The sequence below is a fragment of the Drosophila sulfurigaster genome, chromosome X (assembly GCF_023558435.1).
Source record: "Drosophila sulfurigaster albostrigata strain 15112-1811.04 chromosome X, ASM2355843v2, whole genome shotgun sequence".
NCBI classification, from domain to species: domain Eukaryota; kingdom Metazoa; phylum Arthropoda; class Insecta; order Diptera; family Drosophilidae; genus Drosophila; species Drosophila sulfurigaster.
The window spans coordinates 25,387,915-25,405,194 of record NC_084885.1 but is presented as its reverse complement, the minus strand read 5'-3'; the positions used below and the strand labels follow the sequence as shown (position 1 = coordinate 25,405,194).

Genomic DNA, 17,280 nt, shown 5'->3' with positions numbered 1-17,280 from the left:
AATGACTTTTAAAGTATTTGTACTGGAAATTATAGTTGACGGTTGCAGAATTTACCGAGCTTGAACCTCGATACGTACTCCGAGTACCTAAAATGACAAATTTATTGTGCCAACCTCATACATACATATATGCTATATGCTTATATAAATAACTTCTACATACATACTATATATATATCGAGAGTGTTATTTAAATAATAATATATATATAACTATATACATATATAATATATATACATGTGAAATGTGGAGAGCAAAGTCAATGCGAATTCATCTTGTATGCAGAAAGCATTTGAGTTCAAAGCTTGCCCCAAAAAGTATGCTATGAAAAAGTGTTTATGCAATGCAAATGAATTCGAAATTGAGAAAATGCCTCACACAATATATACACACATACATATATTATTTTTATTGTATTTATGCATTACTACATATTGACGGAGATAAGTATATAAATGAATATTTAAATGGAATAAATCATGTTATCTAAATAAAAAGCCCAACGATTGTGTTTTATTGGCTTGATGGAAATTCCCACATTTTAAGAAACAAGAACAAAAGTCGTAAATTCGATCTTAAAAGAAGATTTTTAAATCTCAAAATGATTATTATTTTCAATCATTCTTTTCAATCTTATTTTCTGTCTAGAATAAAACATTCTTAAAGCAAAATGTTTATCTTAAAATAAGTAATTTTTAATCTTAAAATGCAACTTATGCATAAAAATCGTATTTTAACATTTTCTCAACCCAAAAATCTTATGTTAAGATTCTTCTTTCTAATCAAAAGTCTTTTCAAAATATAACTTTACTATTTTGTTTTTAATATCCCAAATAAAACAACATTTGAGCTTAATTTTCATTTCATTTTATTTCACGTTGTTTTTTTTTGGTATTTTTTTGTTGGTTTTTGTGTTTGATTTTGTTTTATTCTGTTATTTTTATACCATTGCTTGCCGGCGTTTTTTGTTTTTTGTTTTTTTTTTTGTTTTTGTATTTGTTTTTCGGTTTTATTATTTATGAAAGAGCAAAAGAGTGTAGAACAAAACTAATACAAATACAAATACAATAATAATTGTATAATTATAATTATAATTATAATTGTAATTAAGAATAATACATACATTCATATCAATTATAAGTATGTACGAGTATAGTTTAAATTCTTGTAATATAAGTTATAATATAATATAATATATGCATATAAATGTGTAAATCTTGTAGTTAATCATCATCATTATCCGTTATCATCGTCATCTACTGCGATCTCCAAAAAACAAAACAAAAAATTCTGCTAAACCTTTTTTCATTTATTTCATTTAGTATTTTTTGTTGTTGTTGTTTCGTTCGTGTTTGCCCCACAACAAAAAAATGTGTGAACTCATTTCCAAATAGAGCTATATTCAAGTACGATATCTATAATAATTGAGTTAATATCTTAAATACTCGTAACTATAGATTCATTTAAGCTGCTATTTTTATGTTTATTCTTAGTTATTTCCTAAGTTCTTCGGGATGGCGGGAAACTGTTCTTGGTTGTTGTTCAGTTGTTCAGTTGTTCAACTTGTTGCTGGGGATTTTTTTTTTTTTTGAGACAAAAGCAGAAACACAATCAATTTTGGAACCACAATCCCAATAGATACGTGTGTGAATATGAATCATAGAATACAATTTCAAATGCTAAGTACAATACAATACAATACAATATAATTGAATATAATTGAATATAATATGTTAAAAGTTCATTTTGGTTTTTTCTTCATCATCCTCATCATCATCATCATCATCATGTAGTTAAGTTTCGATAAGTTTTGGTTAAGATGTGGTTAAACTAAGTAATGCAATATAAATTGTATATTCAAGTACAAATTCTGAGTGTTGTATATAAAGTATCTCTTTAGGTGTTTACAATAGACAATCATAAGTAGCATACATAATCATAAATAGACAGTAATCGATTTGTTGAAGTGTGTGTGTGTGTGTGTAGGACTTGTTACATCATATTCGTTCATCTATTACCAATTACTTATAGTTAAAATGTACCATCTGTATTTCAAGTATTTCATATTTTTGTTTCATATTTTTTTTTGGGCGCGTTCCGTTGACAAAAGCGGCTACGTATATTTTCTTTTTTCTTTTTTTATGTGTGTGTGTTTTTTATCCAATCTCAAATTATTGCTGATACTTTCTTCCAACTCAATACTAAGTACATTTATTTAAAAAGTTTATTTATTAAATCACTGCCTAAAGGTTGCGTCATTCAACCGTTAATATCTTTTTTTGTTTTTGAAGCATACTATAAGAATGTTTTTTTTTTTTGTTTTTCTTGTTTTAACATACACATACAATAGATTCATTCATTCATTCATCTTCATCATGATCATAAGTATATGTTTTAGTATAAACCGTGTTAATCGCCCATTTGTTGTGTTGGCATCGTTTTGGCTTGCTCTCGATTTCGATTTCGATTTCGTATTCGTATTTCGTATTCGTCTAAGTGCTTAAGTATTATTAACTAAATTGAGTTATCTCGATATCGATTCACATTCTCATTTCTCATTTGTTGTTCGAAATGGAAACCAAACCAAAAAGTATTGGAAGTTTTATAGTTCGTTCGGCCAAATTGGATCAACAGATCTTATCTCATCATATAACTATTTAGACATATATGTATGTATGTGTATATATGTATTTGTGTTTATTCTTCTTCATTCGGAAATAATTTTAAATGCATTTTATGCTTAGTTTATGATTTTCATTGTTATTTCGTTCACAAATTTCAGTTTTCAGTTGGGTTCAGTTTTATACCTTCGCTCGCTCTTCTTACTCTCTCTCTCTCTCTTCGTCTCTTTCTCTGCCTTACATGTACTTTGCCAGTGTGTGTGTGTTTGTGTGTATGTGTGTTTGTCTATTTCTATGTGTGTGTTTGTTGTCGGCATCTTCGTTTCACTCCGTTCGCCATTCTTCGCCTTCGCCTTCGACTCGCTCTATGTACTAATATCCTTTAGCTATAATTAGGTAATTGGTATAACATACACTTTTTTATATATTTGTGTACGCTTTGAGTTCTGTGACCGAGTCGCCGAGTTGCGATCATTTTACAGCTGCAACAACACCATGCAACACCATAAGAGTTCTTAAGAAATAATCATCTTCATTGCTGCGACAAACATTTAAAGTCTTTTTGTCTCGAATCTTTTAAATCAATACTAGAAATTGTTGAAAGTATTCTAAGCAAGTGCATAAATCAATTTAGTATTTATACTACGAAAAATACTGAAACTAGAAATATACTGAAACCAGCTAGGAATATACTGAAACTAGCTTCTATTTTCAGCGAATATTTTCAAGATGTGTTGTTTGTGAACTTCGATTCTGGAAAACAAATATTTTTTTTTACTAAACTCCTCCTGGCAGAAAAGAACGAAGAAATGTGAATAGATTTGTATTTTGTTTTGCGAAAAATACTAAAATTAGAAATATACTGAAACTATCTTCCATTTTCAACGAAATTTAATTCAGTGAAACAATTTGCTTTGAAAATTGCCACTAAACTCCTCTTGAGCAGAAGAGATTGCAAAAATTAAAAAAGATTTGTATTTTGTTTTGCGAAAAATACTAAAACTAGAAATATACTGAATCAGCAAATGAAATTCTTTAGTTTCTTTTTTTTTGTCTTTTTTTTTTGTTTTTGTTTTGTGTGCAGCCAACTCGAGTCACATTTTAATATTGCTTTCTTGAATAATGACACACAACCCTGAGGCGCTGGTGGGTATCAACAGCACCTGGCTAATGTGATGGATATTATTAGTATTAGAATTAGCATTAGCATTATCATTATTATTATTATTATGTTTATTAAATGTGATTAAAATTCATTAAGTTCATTGTATTTTTTTGCACACATAATGAGTATGTAATTAAATGTATTTTTTGTTTTTGTTTTTTTTTTTGCTTTGTTTTATTATTTTATTCGTTATAGAGTATGTATGTATGGTATGTTAATATAGAGTCCACTGGCAAAATGAACTATCGAACTATCGAATTACATAATGAGCTAATAAGAACGAATGAACGATTCGATACTCATGAGAAAACGATTCATACACATATCAATATCAATATCAATTTCCATTTCAATTCGTCGGTTCTGTTTTCAGTTTTTGCTTTGTTTGTTAATTCATTTGTTTGTACGAGTACACACACATATATACATACATATAAGTGAGTAGGTTTTTGTTATCGATCATTTTCAACTATCGAGTATCGAGTTTTTGAGTTTGTTTCTTTTCTTTTCATTTTTTTGCCCATTCCGATTTTACGATCTCTCTCTCTTTCTCTCTCACGGGCACATTTGGCGAACGTTTTGTTTTTTTTTCAGTTTTGTAATTTATTTTCTTTTCACATTTTGTTGTTTTGTCAATTTCCGAGATTATTTTTTCATTTTTAGTTTTCCAATCTTTTTTGGTATTTTTTAAATGTATTTCACATTTTTGTGTGTTTTTTTCATGTTTTAAACGCAGCTTCATGCATTTGCTTATTCTTTTTTCCCATTTGACATGTGTTGTATATATATATATATATATATAGATATATGTATATATACTTATTATTCAATATATTCATAAATTTTACTATAAATCTTTGTTTAAAAAATTTTACATCCTTCATATGTATATATATAAATATTTTTACATATATATATCTCATATATATATATTTTTAAAATTTGGTGTTTTCAATTTGCGCAGATGTGAATCCGACGCGATTTGCTTTGCTTGCTTGAGATGTAACTATCTTAAGTACATATTTGTTTAATCTTCGCGTTCTCTGACTACCTCCGAAGATGATGATCATCTTCTTTTGCTTCCTCTTCCACATCCGCTTAGTGCCCTCAATTGCCATGTAGATGTGGCCGTATTTAATGCACTACTTTTTTTTTTATATATATATATTTTGGAGAAAAAAAGAGTCTCGTTTTTAAAAATTTTTATTTAGTTATTATTTAGTAAGTATTTTTTTTCGTTTTTTTTTTTTTTTGTTTTGCTAAATCTACTGACACACACATTGATTGCTGTTTAGCTCTACGGAATATTTGGGGGGAAGGGAGGAAATGGGGCGCCAAAAGAACGAACATGGGAGCGAAATGGGGAATCATATCTAATAGGCTCACATCTTATAAGTACGTCTCTATATATAGTATATAGTATATTTTTATTTGGTATATTTTTCGTGTTGTTGCTGTTGTTGTTGTTGTTGATACCTATCTTGTTAGTTAGTAATGCATTTTACTGACGACAAAACCAGTTTAAAACTTATCCCATTACGTTTGTAGATCATATTGAAACTAAGCTTGAACATTTGCGAGTTCAATTAAAGTATATATTTTCATTTAAAAATGCGAGTGCTGTTGTTGTTCTTGTTGCTGTTCATCTTTTGCTTTCTTGTATATTGTTTTATCTTAATTTTGTGGTTTGTTTTTAATCTATTTATAGTTCAAGCAAATTTCGAACTTCATTCCGGCTTCGTGGCCTTGTTGCGTGTATGTGTGTGTTTGTTTTGCAGGCACTGTTGCCACTTTTCAGTTACCCATTTGTAGCTGTTTAATAAATGAATATAAAAGAAAAATGCAACTGTTGAGACAACGTTGCAAGAGCAAGACCTTTGCGCTGTTGCCAAATTGTTATGTTCAACGTTGCCACATTTCACTTGCACCGTAGTGTATTTACTTGCTCTGATTGTATGTGGCAGAGAAAATGAGCAACGTTGCGACTTTTCACTTATTTCCTAGCATATTGACTTGCTCTGAAAAAAATGTGCAATGTTGCCACATTTCACTTGGTTTTTAGCGTATTTAATTGCTCTGAAAAAAATGTGCAACGTTGCCACTTTTCATTTGCTTGTTAGCGTATTTTCTTGCTCTGATTGTATGTGGCAGAAAGAAATGAAAACAAATGTGTTTTTAGTTTTGGATTTGGGTTTTCTTTCCATTTCGCAGTCACACATTTATTTAGTAATAAATATATATATTCATATTCGTATATATATTTATTAGTTGTAGTATTTTGTGTAAGTACTTGCTCGATTTTGGTTTTGTTGATGTTTTTGCATTTTTTGGTTTTTATTCATAAGTTATAATTATAAAAATGGAATAATAAGTAGGCATAATAATATATAATATAATATAATATAATATAATAAGTTTTTTTTGTTTTCTTGGTTTCTTTACGTTTCCGTTTGCACATACAATATTGAATATACTTTGGTATTTTTTATATGTTTATTTGTATTTTTTTTGCATTTTTTTGGTTTACGTTTTCTTCATTTAAGTTTTAAGTTAGACGACGACGAAAAAATGAAAGTAAAACGTTTACATATATATAATAATAATGGTTATAAGTATGTATGATGTATGATGTACGTAAGATGTATGTATGTTTATTTGTTCTTTTGTTGCGTTTCGTATTTTTGGTATTTTTTTGTTTGATTGAACGCGGCTTTACGTTTTGCTTTGGGTTTGTTGTTCATTTGTTCAAATCAATGCAAATCGAATAGAATCTAATTGAATTTAAGCATATTATAAACATTATTTAAAGTGAATGCAAATTCATATAATTAATATATTTCGTAATTAACGTTAATTAAGTAATATGCATAACGAACACAAATACAATATATAGCAATTATAGCGTAGTCCATTCCGTGATCCATTTTGCGGATTCACATTGCGGGCCCATTTTGAATAAATAGTATTTAATTATATTAAGTGTATTTGTTTTGGTATTTTTTGTTCTTGTTGTTCTTGTTGTTGTTGTTCTCTTGGTATCTTACTTGCTTAGTTAAATGAATAAACATTAAATAATTTAGTTACGTAATTGTAATATTCAATTTAATTTAATTTAAATTTAATTAAAAAAAAATTATGTTATTTTATTTAAAGTGTTTGGTATTTTTAAGTAATTTTTTTTCTTTTTTTTTTTTTTTATCTTTTTCAATGATTTTACTTTGTTGTCTTGTCTTTTCTTATGCAATTTATAGACATTTGTCTGTTGTTCTAACCTTTTTTTGTGTTGTTGTTGTCATTATTCTTGTGGTTTTTGCCTCATTTAAGCTTTGTTTGTTTTGTTTTTTGTTTTTTAGTTGTTAGTATTCTTTTCAAGTGGTATTAAGAATTTAAATTAAGATTATGTAGTGCTGTTCCACGAGATAAACAAATGGAGGAAAAGAAATATATAAATTTTAGCTAAGATTTCATGAGCTTAACGAATCAATCATCGAGTCAATTAATCAATCATAAATCAATATAGTTAATAAGTATTTTTTTTTTGTTCAACATCATTTTTTAGTATGCACACACACTTTGATCAATTATGTTATTATGTAATTTTGACTACAAACTCGCTGTCAAATGCCAAATGTACAAATGTGCTTCATAGTTTATTTTCCTCTCTCTTTCATTTCAATATCATATTCATTACCATTATCTTGACTATATTTAATTATTTATTCGTTTTCGTTTTTCTCTTTTCTTTGTGTTTTTATTTTTTTTTATGCAGTGTAAAGAGAGTTTTCGGTTATTTCAGAAACGAAAATCACAAAAACCTACTTAAGAGCGTTTCGATCGCGGAAACAGAAAAAAAAAAAACGAAAAATCTAAATCGAAGCTTAAGTTGTCTTAGTTTTGTTAGTCTTAAAGCTAACCTGCAGCACCCGATTGCCGAGAGTATAGCCGTTAAGTGATTGTATGGCTACCACAGCCTCATCGTAGTTGGTCATGGTCACGAAGCCGAATCCCTTGCATTTGCTTGTCTGCAGATCACGAATCACCTTCACCGATTGCACCGCCCCAAATGGCCCAAATAGTTGCCAAAGAACATTCTCTTCGGTCTCCGGTGCCAGATTATAGACGAATATACACCAGCCCGATCCAGTCATTGCATTGCCCGGCAATATCGTATTGGCCAATAGATCACCAGCCAGCGGTGAGTATCTGTTGGTATTTCAATTGTGTTGGGGAAGGGAGAAAAGAAATCAAATTAGTTTTGTCATATAATGATTTGTTCATTCGTATATGGATTAAGTAGAGTACTTGAGGTTGTAATCATTGTTTTTAGTTTTATGGTACATTTAATGTAGCAAAAGTGTCGGTCCCTCCTTGAGTAAAACACATAGGAAACTAGAACGCTATGCTGGAAATGTTTTCAGTCTTTTTTTTGTTTTACTTTGGATTCATTTTGTTTTTTAATCTTTGTTTTTTGCTTACTCTTGCAGTTTTATTTCCATTTTCTTATTATTATTATTATTTTTTTTTTTTGTTTGAATTCCTTTCAAGAAAGATAGGTATCAGGTAGAAGGAGGCATCTGCGGCCCTACAAAGTATATATATATTCTTGATCAGCGTCATAATTTGGTTCAAAATTGTTTAAGCTAGAGTCTCTTTCAATACAGACAATTATAAGTGCAGCATTTATGATGTTTTGTTTGCTATCGGCTAAAAATTGTAGAAATTTGGCTGACAATATGGTAGATTCTAAACTCTATAGTATATTTTGAGCTCTATGATATATTTTGAGCCTAAATGTGGCACTATATCAATATACGAAATATAGCTTTTAGTATATTTTTAATATTTTTGCGCTATAATACCATATTTATTTTTTTACTCTATGTTATATTTAGACCCTATGGGATATTTTCGCTCTACGGTATGCTACGGTATATTTTGAATGAAGTATTATATCAATCTACTTTGTAGTATTTTTGATGTATACTAGTTTGGTATATTTAAAGGATAATATTGAAAATATAACAATCGGAATAGTATTTTATCTCTGAGGACTGCAAGAATAATTTCATCTTCGACAATGCCGAAGTATGTTCTTTTTAAATTTATTTAATTTTATTTGTTTTTAATTTTTACATGCTTCATAGGTTATGTTTGTTGATGGAGGCCACCATTACACTGTGCTGCAAGTAATTTTGGTTTTGTTCATTTTCTTGGCATTATCTGCTAACCCAATCATTGTTTATTCAGTTGAAAGCACAAGCATGTAATTGTCGCTGAATTCGTTCAAAACCAAAACACAAACAATTGAAAAAGAAAATACATTTCGAAAGGTAAAGTTAAGTTTTTATAGTATCGAGTATGAAATCAAAGCAGAGTATGATAAAGAGTTTCGTTTTTTTTTTTAGAGTATTTATAGATCTATTAAACAAGAGTTAAATGATATATAGTATACTTGGGGATAGGAAATGATAAAACGAATAAGTTAAACATGCGCTGAAACAAAATCGAAATCGAACATTGGAACACAAAAAGCCACAATGTGAGTGCAAATCGTAAAGTAATTTGTGTTTATTTTTTTGAAGAACAAATATGAGTAAAAGTAAAAAATGTATTTTGATTTGATATTTGGAAATTGAAAATGATATGCGGCGAGTATAATATTGTAGTATTAAATATAACAATTACACACAAACATTAAATCTAAACATTTAGTATTGCTTTTTGGTTTTAAAGTTTTGAAACATAAATCAAAAAACAGCAATCAATATATGTTTACGTATGGGGTGTGTGTGTGTGTATGTGTTTGTGTGTGTGTGTGAGAAATAAATAAGTCGAAAAATTCACCTTCGCAAACCCTTGTTAATCGCTAACAATGGACTTTTTCCAATGCTAAAAATGATGAGAAATTTGTTTGTTTTTTTTGTTTTTCAAAAGAAAAAAGGAAAGAAAAAGAGGTAGGAAATAGAAATCAAGTATTTTCTTTTTTTTATGTATACATGTTTATAAAAATTCATAAGAACTATAAATCCAAAACAAGAATGAACACAAATGTAACCATTACAAATCAAAGGCGAACAAATTATTTGCTGTCAAGGGGTCTGTCTGTACGTGAGAGAGAGAGAAAGGTAGAGAATGTTAACCGAATTACAGTTGTCTTTGCTGTACCCCAACATAAAAGAGATGGATATACATAGAGAGAGAGAGAGAGAGTAAGAGCGAGAAAGACAGAGAGACATTTGCTCGAACCCCACTTAAAAACAATCAAAAATGATATCCACCTATCGCCATGAGACAAACGCTAACAAACTATAGCTATCGATAGTAAACGATAGTTATCGATAGTAATTGTTCGATAATTATCGATAATTGAGTATATTAGATCGATAACAAACTATATATATCGATAGTAAATGATATTTATCGATAGTGGACGAAGATAGATATCGATAGTATTCACACACTCACCTTATGCGACCGGCCGATGGCAGAGCACCGGCCAAACGGCGTGTGGCCGCCGCTGCCTGAGGCGTCAAGTATGCGGTTAATGGTGGGGCGATCTGGGCCTTGGCGCTATTGCTTGGATTGTTGGCAAATTTAACGGTTATCGGTTCGGCATAGCCCTTCGGAGTTTTGCCATTCAACTCCTGGATGGCGCGCTCAGCTTCGTTGCGTTGATCGAAACGTATAAAACCAACACCCTTCGATAGACCTGCAATCGAATTTAATCGAATTGAATCGAATTCAATAGCAAATTGAGTTCAGTGCTTACCAGAAATATTATCACAGAGTATACGAGATGTAATTATTTTGCCAAACGATGCAAACATCCCCTCCAAGTCTGGTTGTGATAGATTTTTCGGAAGACCCGATACATATAAATTAGCACCCTTTATAGATTCTGAACTTGGACGGGCGTATGATACTTTAATAACCTTATTCTGCAAACGCAAACCGTTCAGGGTGTTCACAGCCTTCTCAGCGTCCTCGGCGCGCACATAGTTAACAAATCCATAGCCCAGACTCTGACCTAAAATGTTGTTATCATCTTTTAATAATCTTTTCTCTTTATTCACTTGTCATCATCAAGTTTAGCTTACCTTGCTGCAAAGCCGGATTGAGTGCGGTCAATGATGCTGGCAAGACTGTAATTGAAGCACGAATTTGATGTTGCATTAATATGTTGCATTATATTTTATATGATGTAAAGCATTCCAATTTATTAATATTAAATACTATCGTTAGTCATGCAGTTGCGTAGATAATAGATGTAAGATAGAGTGATAATAAAAGATAAGTAATAATCGAAACAACTACATACATATTGTTCACTTGTTAAGCATTTCAGATTAAACATTTTGTCAACATTTTCCCAAAATTATGTTATGTCCACATATTATATAGTATTATATATTTAATATACTACACTTGTTCAAATGTTGGAGAAAGTCAAAAGTGTTTTTTTGATAGATTAGATAAGGGTCAAAATCTATGCTCTCTGAGTAATTCTTTTGAATAATACAAATCTTGTTTATTCAATTAATTTTAATGCAAACGTTCCTAGCCGATTTCCAAGTATGCAGAGAGGAAATATGTTACTTACAAAGCAGTGACTGTTTTTATTATTATTTTACTTGACATTTATAATAAGGATTTTCTCTTCAAAAGTCAATTATTGTGGTCTTTAACACTTCCTATGACATTTCAAATATGAATTTTCCCTTCAAAAGTCAAATAATATCTATGCTCTTTGACATTTTCAATCAGACAAAAACAACCTTCGTAGTATATTCTGACTAAAAATAAATATTAAGTGTACGCTACGTCAATAAAGAGCGTAATAGAAGGCTAAACTTTCTGAGCTTTTACAACAATGTAAAGAAAATTATTATTATTATCAATTGTTTATAATTTTAAATGCTCTTTAAACATTTCCAACAAAAAAAACAATAACTTTTACTGTATTAATTATATTTTTATTAATATAAAATATTAGGTATACGCTACTTCAAAAGTTTTCTTAATAAAAGCCTGAAGCTCCTATGTTTCTCTAATTTTAAGATAAATGCTTTTCTTATCAAATAGTACGAAAAAAAAACTTGTACTGAAAAATACTGTAGTATATAAATGAATACTAAAAATAGGTATTAAGTATATCCGACTTCTATAGAGAGTTCAATGAAAAGTTTGCAGTAATTGACAAAGGTTGTGTCTACAAGCGTATGTTAATACTATATTATATAAATGCCGTGTAGCATCTTGTAGTATTTTAAAATACTAAAAGAGATTAATAAATAGTATATGCTACGTCAACAAGCTTGACAAGCTGGAGCATGTGGCATTTCAAATGTTATTAATGCAAGTATATTTATATAATATGCTATATATATTTTAGTATATTAAAATACCAGAAGTGATAATGAAGTTTATTATTAGTTTTGATGAAAAGCTTTTTTCTATGACACTTCGAATAATTGACAAATTCAAGTATGTTAACACAATATACAAATATTGTTTAGTATATTAAAATACTAAAAGTTATATAATTGGTATTTCAAATAATTGGCAAATGCATTATATTCAAGTATGTTGGTACAATATAAAAATATAGTGTAGTAGTATATTAAAATACTGAAAATATATATTAAGTATACGCAACAATGACAACAATTATAGCAAGTAAGTAGTAAAAAGAAACGAGAGTAGTAAGTAGATTGATTGGTTAATATTTACCCAAATTACCTGAGACTTTATCACGCACCAGTTTGCAACTCTCCAACTCACCAATGCTTGAGAAGAGCGATCGCATCTCCTCTTGCGTCATGGTTTGTGGCAGATAGTTGACTATCAAATTGGTACGCGACTCATCATTGCTGCCATCAACGGATCCGTTGGCGCTGCCTCCGTTCTTCACAATGTCCATGGCGTTGGTCATGTTGTTCAGGCTCTCGTTACTGTTGCTTTTGCTGCAGTTACTGTTCCCGTTCCCGTTCCCGTTGCCGTTGCTATTGGCTCCGTTGCCGTTGCTGTTGCTGTTGCTGCTTTTCGTGCTAATCTTGATGCTGTTGTTAACGCTGTTGTAACTGTAACTGTTAACAGTTACAGACACACAGACACTCGAGACACTTTGCAGTTAAATGAACGTTCAACTTTTGCAGTTGCTTTTTTTTTTTTCTTTGGTTGTTGTTGTTGTTGTCCTTTGGTTGTGGCTTGTGCTTAGTATTTAATCTCACTGCTTGTTTGGTTACGCTTACAATATATTTTTGTTTTCTTTTTTTTCAAGTGTGTGTGTGTGTTTTTTTTTTTATTCGACTGCGCTTTGCACACGTCCCGTGAAATTGTTTGCCACAAGTGTTTTCCTCTTCTTCGTTTATTATTATTATTATTGATTTATTTCTTTTATTGATTTTTGCCTTTTTGGGTTTTTAGATCAACTACGATCGCAAAAAAAAAATAGTATTTTTTATTTAATCTTATGCTTTTGTTTTTGTTTTTGTTTTTCCTTTAACCGTTCTTTGGCTTCGCTTAGAGTTTAAAATTGTATTTAAATTTGAAGTAATTTCTTATGTTTTCTTTATTTTAGTTTAGTTTTTAGATAAAAGAGTAAATTTTGCTAATTTTTTGTTTATGTTTTTTTGTTTTTTGTTCAACTGTTTTAGCGTTGAGTTCGCTTCGCTTTTTGAGTATTCTCTCTCTCTCTCTCTCTCTCTCTTGATTTCTTATTTATTTTTATTTTTTTGTTTATATATAAAATTGCAAAAATGCAAAAAGATAGCAATAATTTGTTGTTGTTGTTGTTGTTATATGATTTTTACTAATTTGCGCTGGTTTTTTTTTTGTTTTTTGGTTTTGTCATGAAATAATCCTTGGAACTTAGTTTTGTTTATGCAAATATGTATACATATAATAATATAGTATATGTATTTTGTTATAGTTCTTACAGTTCTTCTTCTTCCTCTTAAGTGTGTATATATATACGTTTAAATATGATTATTCGTTATATATATACTATATATATATATATATATGTGTGTGTGTATATATACTCCTTTTTTTATGTTAATAGTTGTTGGTTTTTGCTTGGTGGTGTTTGGTTTTATTTTGCTCGGTTTGCAGTTTAAAAATCTTTCTCATACATAGTATTAAATTCTCCTCTTGAGTTTTTTTCTTCTTCTTCCTCTACGTCTTCTTCTTCTTCTTCTTCTTCTTCTTCTTCTTCTTCTTCTTCTTCTTCTTTGTGTTCTTGTCGGTTGTCTGATAAATGATAGCTATTCGATTGCTCGCTCGTTTTTACTCAATCTGCAATTGGAATAAGAAAAATACGGAAATCATTTAGATATGCGCATATTTAAAAGACACACAAATAAATCCCCCTTTAATGAGCCACAGAGAGAGAGAGAGAGAAAGAGAGAGAGATAGAAAGAGAGGGAGAATTCATCCCCAGCACATTTAGCTAATACCCTCTCTTATCCCATCCCATTAAGGGTAACAAATCCAAAGCCCAAATCTGTTTATCAAGTTTTCTTCATTTTTCTTTGTCGCTGCTTTTTTTTTTTGTTGTCAGCAAAAACTTCGCTTAATGGCTTGGAATTTAATTAAATTGTTTTTTTTCTGTAAGCATGTGAAATGCGCAATATGCGAGTGGCTCAGCGGTTGAGCCACTCACTTCGTCTGTGGTTTTGGTGGTTCACTGCGTCGTTAAGTGCGCTTGCACTCGAGTGTGAGCAAATTTTGATTTGGCTGACGAGTTGATACACTGCAAAGTGTTTAGATTATTTATACGACTTGCGACAGCTGTGCTCATTGAAATAGCAGTGCCTATAACCTACACGATTTTTAAATTAATAAATAATTGTAATCTAACTTCAAGCTAAAATTTACTTATAGCTTAATGTAGTTATTTTAAAATAATTCAACAGATTTTTTATTTTGGGTAATTAAAAAAATTACAATATGCCAGCGATCAAACCTTTATATTGTTCTGCTTCTATCGCACTGTTATTTTAATAAACCCAGACGTATATATATATAAATATATTTTATGTTTTTTTATTTCAGTTGTCTACAAATTTGCCAAATAGTCACCTTCTATACTCTTCACTTGAAGTAAGCTCAACAAAAATTTGTCTCGTTGATACATTATAAATATATTTTCTAATTTGCAATTTGCATATTTTATCTATTGCTATTTGCAAATCTAAAAAAAAACATTTCAAATATTTTCGTAAATCAAAATTGCCTAAACTTTCATGTAAAAAACTAAGACTTATGTGCGAAAACCTAAATAGTAAAATGTTTTTTTTTTTACAAAGCATTAAAATCATTTCAAATTATTTGTAAATCATAATTGCCTTAACACTCAAATAGTATAAAACTAAGCTTTTCGCTCATTATTAAGCTTTTTATACAGCCTCTATGTATATGTGAGCTTTGTGAGAAAAGCTCAATTTTATAGATGAGAGTTTTAAAGCAAATTTTGATTTACAAAAAATTTGAAATGGTTTTAGAGCTTTGCTGCTTTACTTCCAAAATAGTTTGCAAACATTATCTGCAGTTGAAATTTAATTGTTTTTATACAAAAAAAAATATTTTTCTTTTCTTTTTTTAACTTAACTTACAAATTAATTTTTCCCTATTTATTAATTTAAATTTATGTTTAATTTCTCAAAAATAATTAGGTATTTTTATAGAGCATTCACAAGTCGCTATTAGCTCACATAAAGTTTGACTTGTGCAATTTAGCAATTGCTATCGTAATCGCTGTCGTAATCACAATCGTAATCGCAATGAAATCTGAAATCAGAGTTGGCAGCTGGAGTCAGAATTATTCCGATTGGAATTCTGCATGTGCATTGGTCCAATTGGATGACTTCAGCTGAGGGGTTGAAAAACATCGAGAGAGGAAGAGAGAGCCAAATAGAGAGAGCAAATTAGGAATAGAGAGAGAGATAGAAAGGGGAGAGAGAGTAAGGAAGTTTCTCCCTGACGTATGTTGATCCTGTGTGTGTGTGTGTGTGTGTGTGTGTGTGTGTGTGTGTGTGTGTGTGTGTGTGTGTGTGTGTGTGTGTGTGTGTGTGTGTGTGTGTGTGTGTGTGTGTGTGTGTGTGTGTGTGTGTGTGTGTGTGTGTGTGTGTGTGTGTGTGTGTGTGTGTGTGTGTGAGGCTTAGAAAGGAGCGCATTGAAAATAGGGTAAAAACCTGACGCGAAAAACAAACAAACAAGCCAAGGCACGTCTGTTGCCCCGCACCCCGCACCTCTAGCACCCCCTGCCACACCCTGTGCACGGTGTGAGCGTAGATGTGTGTGTGTGTGTGTTTGTGTGTGCCCCGCATCCTTACAGGATACAAACTCAGGGACTCGAGTTCGAGTTCGGGTTCGAATCGTTTGAGCGGGTCAATGAACTCGCATTGCACGGGCAGTGTTTATCATTGTTGTTGTTGTTGTTGTTCTCTCTCCTCTTTCTACTCTGCTTGTAGTTTGCTCTATGCATTTTTCCGACTTTTCGGGCATTTTCCCACTTTGATCGCCGCTTTTATTGTGGTTGCTCTTTTGTCTGTGCGGTGAAACAGCTGTTGCGGCTGTCCTCGCGTTCAATGAACTCAAAACAAGAGCCTAAACAACGACAACGACAACGACAACAACGTGACACTCGAGAGGTAGCTAAAGGACAACAACAAAAGCAAAGAGGGACGACCCCAAAACAAAAGAATTGTAGCACCTTCCTCCTTCCTCCTCCTCACACACACCGACACGAAGCATTAATTGTGCTGCATCTCAAAGAACTCACCTTTCTCCTCCTCCTCACCTTCCTTCTCATCTTCACCTCACCTCGCCCCATCTAGTGAGCCAACCCTTAGAGCTCCCCTTCTAGCCCAACCGAACGGACACCGAACCCAGCTGCTGTACCCAAAAAAGGGTGTAAAAAGCGCACAGCAAAAGTGCACAAGAAGCGGAGAAGAAAAGAAAGAAAGAAAAAAAAAACAAAACAGAAACAAAGCAGCGCAAAGAAAAGGAAATGTGTAATTGACACTTTTGCGCCGATATCTGTGACCTCATTTAAAATGTGTGTCGCCACCCGCCTCCGCCCCCACCCCCACCCCCTTGAACATCACAGCACCTTGAGGTGGGTCAGGGTTCATTCTGGTTCTCGGTCTCGGTCTGGGTCTGGGTCTGGGTCTGTGCATGTTCTTGGTCTGCGTCTCGGTCTTGACTGCCAAGGGTGCAAGCGGCCAAGAATCAAAGAGAGCGAGCGAGCGAGAGAGAGAGAGCGCACGACATGGGATTTGGGTTGCAGCTGACGCAAGAGCGAGACAGAACGTTAACAGAGACAGTCGCAGTTGCATTTGTAGAATTGTTCGCCACTAGCTTTTCTTATTTAACTAGCTTTCTCTCACTCTTCTCTGCTAGAGTTGTGGAAATTGGATAAGAAATAATGTTGTATGCATAAAAGTGGTTGCTCTGGATGACAATCTGGTATGTTTTGTACTCTGTAGTATA

The 17,280-nt window shown here is 31.5% G+C and overlaps 1 protein-coding gene across 6 annotated transcripts in view; it reads right to left on the bottom strand.

Moving 5' to 3' along the window:
• Nucleotides 1-3,954: 3,954 nt before the first annotated feature.
• The window catches only part of LOC133847848 (ELAV-like protein 1), a 42,656-nt gene continuing 29,330 nt past the window's right edge, over nt 3,955-17,280 (bottom strand). For 2 of the 6 annotated variants that reach the window (XM_062283108.1, XM_062283109.1), the window contains 6 exons: nt 12,517-14,082; nt 10,884-10,928; nt 10,556-10,813; nt 10,252-10,495; nt 9,631-9,675; nt 3,955-7,989 (listed from right to left, as the gene is read on the bottom strand). In XM_062283108.1, coding sequence (XP_062139092.1) covers nt 7,665-7,989; nt 9,631-9,675; nt 10,252-10,495; nt 10,556-10,813; nt 10,884-10,928; nt 12,517-12,718 — 1,119 coding nt within the window. In that variant the 5' untranslated portion in view covers nt 12,719-14,082 and the 3' untranslated portion in view covers nt 3,955-7,664. The remainder of the gene's footprint in view (nt 7,990-9,630; nt 9,676-10,251; nt 10,496-10,555; nt 10,814-10,883; nt 10,929-12,516; nt 14,083-17,280) is intronic. The other 4 variants (XM_062283107.1, XM_062283110.1, XM_062283111.1 and 1 more) reach the window with 4 other exon arrangements.